At 38.6% G+C, this 13453-nt stretch overlaps 1 protein-coding gene across 1 annotated transcript in view; it reads right to left on the reverse strand.

Annotated features, from left to right (window-relative positions):
- The window catches only part of PPARG (peroxisome proliferator activated receptor gamma), a 126536-nt gene that overhangs the window by 45728 nt on the left and 67355 nt on the right, over nucleotides 1–13453 (reverse strand). The window contains exons 3-4 of the mRNA XM_068557219.1: nucleotides 2244–2471; nucleotides 686–855 (exon numbers count right to left, since the gene is read on the reverse strand). Of these exons, the coding sequence (XP_068413320.1) occupies nucleotides 686–855; nucleotides 2244–2463 (390 nt within the window). The 5' untranslated portion in view covers nucleotides 2464–2471. The remainder of the gene's footprint in view (nucleotides 1–685; nucleotides 856–2243; nucleotides 2472–13453) is intronic.

A 13453-nucleotide genomic window follows, 5' to 3' on the forward strand; every position in this document is an offset into this window, starting at 1 on the left:
GCTGGAATAAGAAAGCACAGAGCACTGGTTTAGGAGTCATAAGATATATGTTCTGGTCCTGGCTCTGCCACTTACTGATGGATGACCATGGGCAAGTCTCACTGATTCATGATTTCTACACCTGTAAACTGGCCATAAATAAGCTTGACTTTATAGGACTGTTCTAAGGCTCAAATGAAGATTCTCTATCTATCTATCTATCTATCTATCTATCTATCTATCTATCTATCTACCTACCTACCTACCTACCTACCTACCTACCTACCTATCTATCTATCTATCTATCGGGTCTTACATACACAGAATATTCCATGGTATAGTGAAAAATAATAATAGAATATTCAGGAAATCGGGTACCAGTCTGGGTCAGCTCATCACTGTCTGTCCATGATACCTTGAACAAGTGACTTTTTTTTTTTTTTTTAAATCTGCAGAATGCAAGGTTCGAATTAGATGGTGCTGCACAGGACCAATTTGGAAAAAGGGAAGTGAGGCAAAGTAGCCTTGCTTTTAACAATTTTCTTAGGTTTTCAAGTATTATATCATTTGAAGAATGGGTTTTACCAAAAATATTTAAAAGCTTGACAATGTTATCTCAGTTCTTTGCCATCTGTTTGCAACAGGAAATGAAATAATAGGTACATTTTCAGCAAATTATTTCAAAAAAGAAAAAATTTTTTTTTACCTTGCATCCTTCACAAGCATGAACTCCATAGTGGAACCCTGAAGCTTTATCCCCACAGACACGGCATTCAATTGCCATGAGGGAGTTGGAAGGCTCTTCGTGAGGCTTATTGTACAGCTGAGTCTTTTCAGAATAGTAAGGTGGGGATGCAGGCTCCACTTTGATTGCACCTGTGTATAGAAAAACATGAGCAGGTAATTATCACATGAAAAACAATGCTCAAGAAGCAACAGGGCAAGTCACTATAGTACACCTTACTGCCATTATTTTATTATTTAAGTTAGATGCACTATGGAACATGAAAAATACACAGGAAAAAGTAGGCTTTGTAATCACAGGCAAGTTGCAACGCCTCTGAGCCCCACCTGTGAAAAAAAATGGGGTTAACTTTGTGGTTAACTTTTAACTTTGTGGTTCTATGACCCTGCAATACCTCGTAATACTAAAGCTCTAACAGGCAACATATGGTATTTGAGATCATTAAGGTTATTTTGCTACATAATGTGCTGTATTTGGCATTCGTGACAATATTAAATTTTACATTTTAATTTAAATGTTGCATTTTAGAAGTGTTTTAAAACCACTCTTGCAAAGGAAACAGAAGGAACATTGCCATGGAAAGGTAATGGTAAGCCCAGCTTGAAGGTACATGAAAAGTAAGAGACCAGGTTCCCATCAATGTTGAGTCAGAAAAGATGGTTTGTAAAATGATCTCTGATAGAGAGAGGCCCTATGGAAAGCAAGCACTATCTTTCCGCTGGTCAGGATCAGGCCTGTTAAATTTTCATATTAGGCTCCAACCGAAAGCCACACATATAAATATAACCAAGTATATCATTTATCTTAAAAAAAAAATAAACTAGAACTACAGGAAGTTCTTACTTATTGTCAAGTAATGGCTGCAGTTACATGGTGGTGGCTCTGGAAAAACAGCATATCAGCAAAGAGATAAAAATCAAGGAAAGAGCATCATAGAAATTTAATCTTGAAAAGTGCAGTTTTAGTTTTTCTTGAGTCTGATGGCTTGATGTGAATTGCGTTAATGGCACGGAGATTTATCAACAGTCTACAATGTCAACATTTAAATTTGTGCTGAAAAATAGGTTTCACTGTAAGCTGTTCAAACTGCAGAATTAGGAAAGATGCAATAGTGATTTAGAGATAAGTTATAAAAAGTAACAAAATGTTCCTTATCTACTTACAAGTGGAAAAAAGAATTCAAAGTTTGGGGGGGGGATGGACTCTTAGCCTGAGATGCACCTGGCAAGGTAATCATGCTGGAAAATGTCCCTGAGAAGGAAAGAAGAAAAGAAAGAAAGAAGACAGGCAGGAAGGAAGGGGGGGGTGTGTGCAGAGAAAGATGATCTGGGGTGTTCGCACACTACCTTCCCTTTTGGTCAATTATAAATGCCCACTATTTCATGGATAAATGGGTGAATAAATGAATGGTAAACGGCTTCACTATAGGCTTTAGTCTCTGGAGCATTTATCCCAGTGTGAATGAGAGATTAGTCCAATTCTAGTCTCAGTAGTCTGAAAAGTGAAATAAACCTCATACTTTGGTACTCTTGGAGTTTCAGGTCATATTTATAATCCGCAACCATTGGGTCAGCTCTTGGGAACGGAATGTCTTCATAGTGTGGAGCGGAAATGCTGGAGAAATCAACGGTGGTGAAGGGCTTGATGTCAAAGGAGTGGGAGTGGTCGTCCATCACAGAAAGATCCACGGAGCTGATCCCAAAGTTGGTGGGCCAAAACGGCATCTCTGTGTCAACCATGGTAATTTCTGAAATGGAGAAAAGAACAGCTATGATATTAGTCCTGGAGGACAGTGCCATCTTGTAAAGATCCACAGAAAGGGAACAGAAAGAGTCTTGGGTCAAGTGATGTCACCTAGGTGATCATGAGGAGAGAAGAGAACATAGCCACCATCTTAGTGCCGTCCAGGCTGTTGAACTAATGGAGGGAAGTCACCCCTTACCTGGACATCACAGTTGAGGACCCTCTAATAGTGTCACCTGTACGGCATACTCATATCAATGTCTTACAAACAGCCCTGTTCTCATCAGAGCAGGATGACTTTCCTAAGGGTATCTGGGAATGGGCCTCTTGTTTTTTCCCAGCAAGCAGAGAGCTAAAGAATGTAGCTCTCAAAGGCTGACTCTTGCAAGAGGTTAAAGATTCCAGCTGTGGTCTTCATAAGAAAAACAAAGCGCCTTGAAAACACAAATAAGGAGACTAGTGCTGTGAATGTGCTTCAGTGGTTCCAAGAGGACGCATCAGGCACGGTTTGGGTTCACATGTCTGAATATCTACATGAATAAGTACCCAAACAACTTGAAGTTATCTGTCTTACAGTACAAACACTACTCTGGTGATAGCTTAAAGGTCATACGGGGTCTCAATGACATCCAGAAAAAAGTGTGTGCTCCTAATGACAGGGGCAGCCATTGAACAGTATCTTTTGTTCCAAATTTCATCTAAACCTACCTAACCCACGTCACTCCATTTACTTTGCCCATCTCCTCAGCATGCTTATTTTCTATTTCTCTATCCATTTTTCTTAGTATATATTACTGTCCTATCACAATACACCTCTCTTGTCTCAACTGCAATATCCACAAAAGTGGGTTCATCAACTATGTCTCATCATGCCTATTGCAAAGTTCTTCTGTAGACAAAGTAAAGGTTGGCTGAGTTAAAGTTAGTGTATATGCTTCTGTATGAACACTGGGAAATGAAAATAAGGATGCAGAAAACGCCTGGGTTGCAAGAAAAATTGTTTGCTCATCATTTTACTGGTTTATTTTTGTTTCACTTTTAACATATGACTTCAGTGACTGCCTGCCAACCAATGTCAGGCTTCTCAACACAGGAATCATATCCCTAGGGGTCATTTATTTTATTGAAAAGTTTCAGGGAAAATTTTAAAGATAAAATAGTTATTTATGTGTAAATAAACAGAGCAAAAAATTCACGTGATTTTAAAGATATACTATGAAACTCCTAAAAAAACTTGATACTTGTAGTCCATTTCATGGCTAAAAGAACGCTATTTTTAAAAAAGAATAGACTATTTTAAAAAGCAGCTTTAGGTTTACTTAAAAATTGAGCAGAAACTACAAAGTTCTCATATACCCTTTTCCCTTTCTCCCTCCCCCACAAACCCTGAAACACACAGCTTCCCCTATTATTAACGTGCATTTCCCCTATTATTAACACTTGCATTAGTGTGGTATGCTTGTTGACAAAACTGATGAACCAATAGTGATACATTATGATTAACTAAAACCCACAGCTTACAGTAGAATCCATTCTTTGTGCTGTTCATTCTATGGTTTTGACAAATGCATAATGTCAAGTATCCACCATCACAGTGTCACACAGGATGGTTTCACTGCTCTAAACACCGGCCGTGCTCTGCCTATTCCATCCCTCCCCTCCTCCCCCGAGAACGCTGATTTTGTTGTCCTCTTCTACTAAGGGCAATTTTGGGTGGAAAAGCAGGGGAAGCACTGACCTACATCATAAATTAAAAAGTCTTTGTGTGGCATTCAAGGCCCTCCCTGACAGTCTGACTTGCTTTTTCAGTGTCATTTTCCACTCGGGATCCCAGACCTCACCCCCATTCTCATCAGTCCTGTGCTTGGGCGCATCACACTGTGTGCCCAGGGCAGACACTCTGCACTGTCTAGTTGCTCATCTCCGTTCACGCTGCTTCCTGAAGCTGCTCTCCTCCTCCTGTCCCTCATCACCACCCGTCACAATTCCCGTCTGCCTTTCCCATGGTAGTGGGGAATCCCACACTGGTCCAAATGCCACTTTCTGCATGAAACCTTCCACGAATTCTCCAACTTAAAAACACTCTCCATTCTCCGTGTTCCCACAGCACTGAGTACCTCTCTTTCACTCTGCTATAATTATTTGGATAAATATCTCCGCTGTTAGATTTCCAGTTCTGGAGCAAAGGACAGTGTCTTATTATTCTGTTTTCCTTTTAGACCTTATGCATAGTTGTTGTTTACTAAATGCTTGCCAACTGAATGATCATATTTTATAGGGAAGGACAGAACAAGTATTCATTTTTCTGTGAAAATGGAAAAAATAAAGATACTTTCTCAGTGGTTTAGTTTTGCTAAGACTTAAGCTCCCCAGAAAAGATGTAATCTTCAATATCATAAATAAAATACAGCTTAAGCTGTAACTCCTCCTCTCAACAACGTATACTCAAGTTTTTCTCTTCTGATAATTGCAGGAGGAAGATTAGGGTACTGTAAACTTTTTTTCTACATAGAAAGGACAAAGTAAGAACGAAAAACAGTTTGCCTCTTCATCTCTATGAAAACAAATTATCCCAGTACACACTTTCCTTCCCCTCTTTCCCTTCTCCCTGTCCTCTTACTCTGGGACATCTTGACCTAAACAATATTACTCCACGGGGGCCATGGTTACTGGGAGGCACAGTGGTTCCCTAGACATTTTATTTTGACTTAAAGATGGGGTCCAGGGAGCCTGCTTCTAATTTTGTCTCCAGAAAACATAAGCTACTGTTTCTGCCAAGCTGTAAGTTGAGTAGGTGTTTTTCGTTACTCCACGCAATTACTCATGAAAGAACAAATGAACAAAGTGCTTGCATGGACAACAGTCCTTCTCAGGGATAAGTAACAGTGTCTTAACTTTCCAGCTGGGTGACAGGAGTGCATTGCGTCAGGCACATCATTAATTTCACAGCCTTTGGTGTGTTTCAAGCAGGCGGGAGTCTTGAGGCAGACACTGCGGGGAAGGACATAGACGTGTGCCATTTATCTCAGAACTTCACCTTGGCTTTAAACTCTACGATACTCAATGAGCAGACTTCACAACACGCCGAAGTATAATGTAGTTCAAACAAAAAGACGTATCAGCAAAAACACAGCAACTTCTCTCACCTGAGAGGCATCATTATTCGGGAGTATGGATGTGGGTCAGAAAAGATGTTAAACGATAAAAATCAAGCACTAGAACTATACAGTTTACCTTTGGGGTTCTACGTTGTCCCTTATGAAAAGAAAAGAAAAACTTCTACTAGAATGTCTGGAGAAATGCTGTGCCTCCTTAATAATGACATTAGCTAATATTAATAGAACCCTAAATCTCTGCTAAGTATTATACCAAATACAATGCTTGGACTGTCTCACTGAATGCTCACAATGGCCCTATGAGGTAGGTACACTTATAAATCCCCTTAGAGAAGAGGAAACTGAGGCACAGTTATGGAAATAACTTGCCTAAGACCACCCAGCTACTAAGGAGTACAGCTGGGTTATGAACCCAGATGGCCTAAAGCTCCACAGCCCGCACACGTGACTTTCTAAGCTTAATACTGATTAGAAAAACAAATCTCTTCCTGATCTTCTAGTTCTATATTAAATAACAATTAATTTAGACGAACCTTCGCTGAACACCTATGATGTGCCAGGTACAGGGGGCTGGGGATGCACTATGAAGGGTGAGTAATTCTCAAATGGAAGCTTCACTGGAGAAACATGTTAAGCTGAACAAGAGTGGGTGCAGGAAAGAGCCTTTCCTACATGTCTAAAACTTAGTAGCCTTGTTGGAAGTGACCTTAGAAAGATACATAATCACCCGATTTTTTTCAATCTCTTCTCATTTGTTTCAGTTCAAGGTCATGGTACTCATAAATATTATTCATCCAGCCCCTCCTTATTGATCTATTCAAATCACTTTGCAGTGTAAACTGAGCTGTGAATTTCCTAATTCCTCTCCCGTTACAAGAGCCGATATCCAGAGACAAAAAGCACTCTGAAATGTCAGAGCAGAAAGGGCGTTTTGGAGATAATCTAAGCTCCTCATCTGGCAGTTGAAGAAAACCAGGCAAAGCGATGTGCTCAGGAGCTCAGGGCTAGAGGCCAAGTCCACGAGAGTCCAGGTTCTCTGTCTCCTACCCCTCGCATCCTCCACACTGCATTACGAAGTTGTTACCATGTGTAAATACGTTGAAAAGGGGACTTTTTAACCTATACCAATTTTCACAGATCCAGACTTTTTGGTCTTAACTAACACACAGGAATGACATCAAATTTATGAAGGAAAAAATGTCTCATGCAAGGAGCCATTTACTGGTTGACAAATTAGAATAAAGAAACTGGTAGTAGAATTTGTTTCTAACAAAAGTAATAAATTCCGAATTCATCAAAAGGTTTAGGGAACAGTCTCATAAAGTGAGCATCGTATCTGCCCAAGTCTTTACATAATAAATACAGATGTATGTATTTGTTTGTTTGTTCATTGCAGGTTGCTGTTCTGAACATTAACAACTGAAGATGGAGAGCTAGTAGCGAGTTAGAAGCCCTGGGTTTGAATCCTGACCTCTTTCTTGTCAATTTTGTGATCTCTTTATCCCTAATTATCCCCATCTGTAAATAAGCATACTGCCGACCTCACAGAATTGTTGTGAAGATTCAGTTAAATAATACATGTAAAGCATGCAGCATAGGGCCAGACAGTAAGTTCTCCATAAATGTAATTATTGGTAGTCGTGGTAACTTTTGTCACCAGGGTAACCAGAGTACTAGAATCATGTAAAAGGTAGGCTAAAAGCTCCCCAACGCTACCACTAGGGGACAGGAAAAGGAAGAAACAGCAGCAAAGTCCCATTGTTCAAACAGGATTACGCCTAAAACAGATGTCCTGTTTTAAAGGCTTCTGCAAAAGGAGAGTCCACAGCCTCTCTGGGTTACTCATTCCAATGCTAAGTTGCTCTTCTGTAGCCAGGAAAGTCTATGTCTTATCTGGCATTTCCCCAACTGTGTTATACATATGTTAATGATGTTCCTTTTAAAATAATTAAAAAGAAAAAAATTCTGGTGGGCAAATAAACTTAGGAAATGCTAGGTGAAGCCAGTTTAAATGGGTCTATTGCAGGACTTCTTAGAATTATATGCTAATAATCCATGAGAATATACAAAAGAGAGGGGAGGGTACGGCATACAACGTTTGAGGAGTTTACCATCTGATGGAATAGTTTGTGAAATGATGGTCTAACCTATGTTGTTGGAGTTTGTAAGTTTTTCTTTCATTTTCTAAACATACAGGTATCATCCTCTGCATACTTGTCCTGTACCACATGTACTTGAAAAGTTTTATTAAGTTGTCCCTTAGGTTTTCTTTAACTTTAGAGTGACTAAGGGCAAGGATTTATGTTGGTTAAAACAACGAGAGAAAGGATTTCTAACTTAAACCACAGAGAAAGGAATCACTGCAAAGACTAATGCTCCTTTTACAGAGACTATCCTAAAAGCCTCCAGACAGGAAAAAAAAAAAAAAAAAAAAGTCCCTTATAAAAGGGTCAGGAATCAGAATGACACTGAACTGCCCAAGAGCAGCACCGGAAGCTGGAAAATCAACAGAGCAGTATTTTCAAAATTCAAAGAAAAAAATTATTTCCAACTTAGAATTTTATATTCAGCCAAACCATCACTCAAGCGTAAGAGGAGAATAAAGACATTTTCAGAAATACAAGACCTCAAGAAAAAGTCACCTCCCATGTGTTTTTTCCCAGAGTTCTACACCAGAACAAAAAGGAAACATGGGATCCAGGAAGCAAAGGATTGAGGCACAGGAGAGAGGTGGGAGGAAGACCCAGGACAACAGATCCTGAGCAGAACCTGTTCCTTGGGAAAACGGATCGGAGGATGGCAGTGGCCTCATGAGATTCCCTGAGAAACCGCAATGCCTGAGACGTGCAAATGCCCACTTTGAGGGAGAGTTTGAGAATGAACTAGTGACAGGTTTGGAGAAAAGGAACAACAACAAAAGTGAGTAATTACTAATTAAAAAAAAAAAAAAAAAGAATGATTAACTCCAGAAAAACCAACAGCTATTCAGGGTCAGAAGTAAAACTGTAGGGCCTTTCCTGCTGGTCCAGTGGTAAAGAATCTGCCTTCCAATGCAGGGGACGCGAGTTTGATCCCCCAAACTAAGCCCGCGCCCCAACATGAGAGCCCGTGAGCCACAAGCTACAGAGCCCACGCACCCTGGAGCCCACGCGCCACAACTAGAGAGGAGCCTGCGTGCTGCAATGAAGACCCGACGCAGCCAAAAAAAAAGTAAAACTGCAGTATACTGTCCGGCTCAATCGTAAGCACACTTCCAAAATTACTGCGATGTAAACACAGACAACTAATTTCACCTAAAATTACGAATAACCAACTGTGAGGGTGGGGTGCGGGAGAGGAGAAGTGTACGTTTTGGGAAAGGGAGTGTGATGGCAAAGGGCTAAATTCTTATCTTCTGCAGCAGTAAGTCAGTGGGTAATGAACACAGTTTTAAAAATAGCCGTATAAGCATGTTAAACATACAGCAGTAAAAACCAGGAGACATGTTTTAAAAAGTTAAAAATCATTGCCTCTGAGAAGTGGGAACTAGGTGTAGGTTGAAGATTGCGGTTCTTCATTCAAAGCTTTGTACTACAATCTGACTTCTAAAACTGTGTACAAATATTACTTTGATAAAAGTAAAAATTAAGTTAAATATCTTTAAACTGCAGTATTTTCCCATGATTTCACCTAACAGAGGGAGTTAAATATATTCCTTGCCTGTTTCCCAGTCCTCTTAAAGGACTTATCATGCAATAACCTGGAAAAGTAGAGAGAATTTTAATGTAGTTTCAAGTAAAATAAAGGAGTATCAGAAAATATTTTTGATACTTGACCAACAGATGACTGTCCTTGTGACTCAAGCATTTAAAAAATAAATTCTATCAATTCATTTCTTTTCCTTCACTGGTATCATGAGTTTTAATTAGCAAAGGAAGAAAAAGAGTCTGGACCCCATTAGCAGAAGTATAGTTTAATAGTAGCTAATTATTTCTAGGCACGTATCGTATGACAGGCACTGTACCTTAGACCCATTACATATGTAATTTATAATTTGTTAATGTATGTATAATTTAGAAATGTACATATAGTAATATAACTTACATATATAAATAGTCCTATGGGTTGTAAATAATTATAATTACTACCCAATAGACTAAAAACATTAGACAGAAAGAGGTAAGTGATTTGCCCAATACAACTAATAGGTATTGGAACCGGGGTTTGAATTCTGTTATGGTTTCTCTGAACAGAGAACCTCTTATTTTGGACACCAGGAATTAAGAAAAGGATTAAAATTCCTTAGTGTGGAATTTTAGTGGATTCCTTAGTGTGTCATTTGTTTCTTTAATATAAGAAAATATGTTTTCATTGTGTTGTCTACTTAAACTATATTACAAACCAAATTCAGTGCTTCTGTCCTGGTGATACTCCCATCGATAGCCTTGGCAGAGGTTGAAAGCATTCTAATACGTATCCTTATATGCACATTTCTTTATAAAAAGCCAGAAGGTCTCATAGCAAATTTCCAAATTCAGACCAACAAAGGGCATATGATCAGCTTTAGAGAAGACCATGTTAGTTTATGCTTTCTAAAAATTCATTTTCTCTTGCATGGGCCACGTCTTGTTTAGATAGCTTGCTTAATCCAGTCCTGAGGTATCACGGGACAGGAAAGATGATAGGATCATGCCCTCATCCAGAATGATCGTTTCTTCCGCTACCTTAGCTGGAGATTCAAGTCCTCTTTCTCATCATGGTCAAACTAGTTCAAGGTTGGTTCTTCTGCTAAAACCACCTTCACATGTTTCTAAAAGGAGACTTACTAAAAACTAGTCAGGACTAAGGCTAAATCTGTTGAACAGTTAGTTACTCTGGTTTAGCTGAAACTCTAGTCTTGCCTAGCACACACCAGCAGCCAGCGAAGACTGGTACTTAGGTCAGAAAAAAGGAACTGGAATGTTTCCCCCTGGCCAGCTCCTTCCGCGCAATTTGGTTTTGGTTTTGCAGTGACAGGGGAAGGAAAACGGGAGAGAGGAGACCGAATGGTAAGGAAAAAAAATGCAAGGAATCCTCCACAAGTTTGTAGCTACTTAGAAAGGAGGGAGCCACCAAAGATCTGCCAAAGGACTGTTTCTCCTTGCTTTGTCCACCCGTCAACCACTGTAAGGGACCTCCTGCAACCAGGAAGAGATAAGAGTGGGTAGGTGTTTTTAAAGAAAACTTTACTACTGAAGCATCTCTAATAGCCTGAAATTATGCTAGAGGGGAAAGCTGGCCTTACTCAGAGTTGTTTAGTCTGGCAAAGTGAGTGATACACTACGCTTCTGTTTACTCTTTTGTTTTCAATTTACTGTGCCAAGCACTCTTAATGAGAAGACAATGGTCTTAAGCTACACAAACTCTGAGAACAAAAGTGTCAAAACACATGTAGCCAGATCACTTGTGGTTATGGGATGAAGTGCAGATTTTCACTAGCTATACTATATATTATCTTAAAACATATTGCCATGTGATATTAAAATATTCTTAGTAAGCATTTTTCATTCTAAGTCCTCCTCCTGAGCCATTATAGCATTATCAAAAATATTCTACATGAACACATTTGATACAACACAACACTCATCCATGAGTTCAAAAAACCTCTTCACTAGGAAGGGTGAGAAACTTCATTAATCTGATAAAGAACAGCTATTTAAAAAAGACAAAAAACCTAAAGTAGCCATCATACTTGACAGTGAAATATCTAAGCTTTCCTTCTGAGATCAGGAATAAGATAAGGATTCTAGTTATCGTTAACACTAGAGATCCTATCCGATCCAACAACAACAACAACAACAAAAAGACACAGAATTAGAAAAGTAGAAATAAAACTAACATTACTCACAGATGACATGATTGTATAAAAAAAAAATAAAACCATTACAGTTAAAAGGAGAATTTAGCAAAGTTCCTGGATATAAGGTTGATATTAAAAAATCAACTATATTTCTATAAGCCAGCAACAAACAGAAAATGTCATTTTAAAATGATGTTTACAATAGCATCAAAACCATCAAATACCTAGGGAAAAAATCTAGCAAAATATGAGTACAATCTCTATGCTGAAAACTCAAAAGTATATTGAAAAATATCTAAATAAATGAAGGGACATATCACGTTCATGGGCTGGAAGGCTCAGTATTACAAAGCTGTCAATTCTCCACATTTATCTATAGATTCAGAACAATTCCAATCAAAATCCTAGCATTTTTGTCTGGAAACTGACATGTTGAGCCTAAAATTTATGTGGATATTTAAAGGGCCAAGACTAGCCGGGGCAATCTTGAAGAGAAGAAAAATGCTGGAGGACTTATACTACCAGATACCAGAACCAATGATAAAGCCACAGTCATTAAGACCAGATGTTGGTTGGTGCAAAGATAGAAAAATAGACCAATGCAACCAATGCAAGCCCAGAATCAATGCCACATGTAAACAGTCACCTAGTTTATGAAAAAATGTCACTGTAGTAGGGCAAGGATAATATTTTCAGTAAGCAGAGTAGGTAAACTGGATATCCATACAGAGGAAAATAAGGTTCAACCCCTACCTTATACCATACACAAAAATCAATTTCATGTGAACTGCAGATCTCAGTGTAAAATATTAAACAAAAGAGCATTAAAAATAAAAACTAGGACAACGCCTTACCAACCTTGGAGTAGGCAAAGATTTATTCAACAGGATATAAAAAGCACTGACCATAAAAGAAAAATGTGATACACTGGACTATATTAGGATTAAAAACTGTTCATTAAGTGAATAAAAAAGCAACAGAGTGGGAGAATGTATCTGCAATACACATATTTGACAAAGTTCGCTTTAAACCTCATATCTAAAGTAACTGATATAAAAATAGGCAAAAGACTTGATCAGGTACTTTGCAAAAGAGGATAGCCAAATGGACAACAAATATTTTAAAAGGTGCTTACCTTTACAGTCATCAGAGAAAGGGAAATAAAAATTAGAAATAAAAATTACAAGATGATACCACCACTTACCCACCAGAGTGATAAAATGAAAAAGATAGAAAATGCCAAGAACCGGGAAAGGTGTGGAGTGAATGAAACACTCAGACACTGCTGGTGGAGGTATACACTGGTAGAGGCGCATTCAGAACCGTTTGGTAGTGACTCAAGGCTGAACACGTCCTACAGCCCAAGTATATATCTAACAAAAAGTGTATACTTGTTCACTGAAAGACCAATACGAGAGTGCTCACGGTTGTACTGTTTGCAATACTGAGAACCACCTGAATGCCCATCATCAGTAGGGTAGGAAGATATATTGTGATATATTGGCACAGTGAAATACCATACAGTAATGAGAATGAAGGGCAATTACACTCAGTAATGTGATTAATCTAACAAACAAGTACTGAGCAAAAGAATCCAGATACAAAAGAGTAAACCATGTATGATTCTACTTACATAAAATTCAAAAACAGGCAAAACTAATCTATGGGTTAGAAATTAGAATAGTCAGAGGGCTTCTGGAATGCTGGTATTGTTCTGTTCTTTATCTGGGTGCAAATTACACAAGTATGTTCATTTGTGAAATGATTTACACATTTTCGCTAATAAAAAGGTTAAATAAGAGAGATGTTTCATATGGGTCCGGGGAGTCGGGGTTGATAGAAGCAAACGTTAAGACCAATTACATAGCCAGCAAAAACTCTTCCATTTGTATTACAAAGGATTGGTGTAGCATTTCCAGGGCACTCATTTGACAATTTTCCTAGTCAGAAGTTGTAAAACTGTATTGAAATGAGTCTTAATAAACTACCTATTTTTTAAACTGGCTTCCTTGTACAATAAAGGCTAGATACATATTTAACCAAGGTTCTCGA

Source organism: Eschrichtius robustus, chromosome 12, assembly GCF_028021215.1.
Source record: "Eschrichtius robustus isolate mEscRob2 chromosome 12, mEscRob2.pri, whole genome shotgun sequence".
In the NCBI taxonomy this organism is placed as follows: domain Eukaryota; kingdom Metazoa; phylum Chordata; class Mammalia; order Artiodactyla; family Eschrichtiidae; genus Eschrichtius; species Eschrichtius robustus.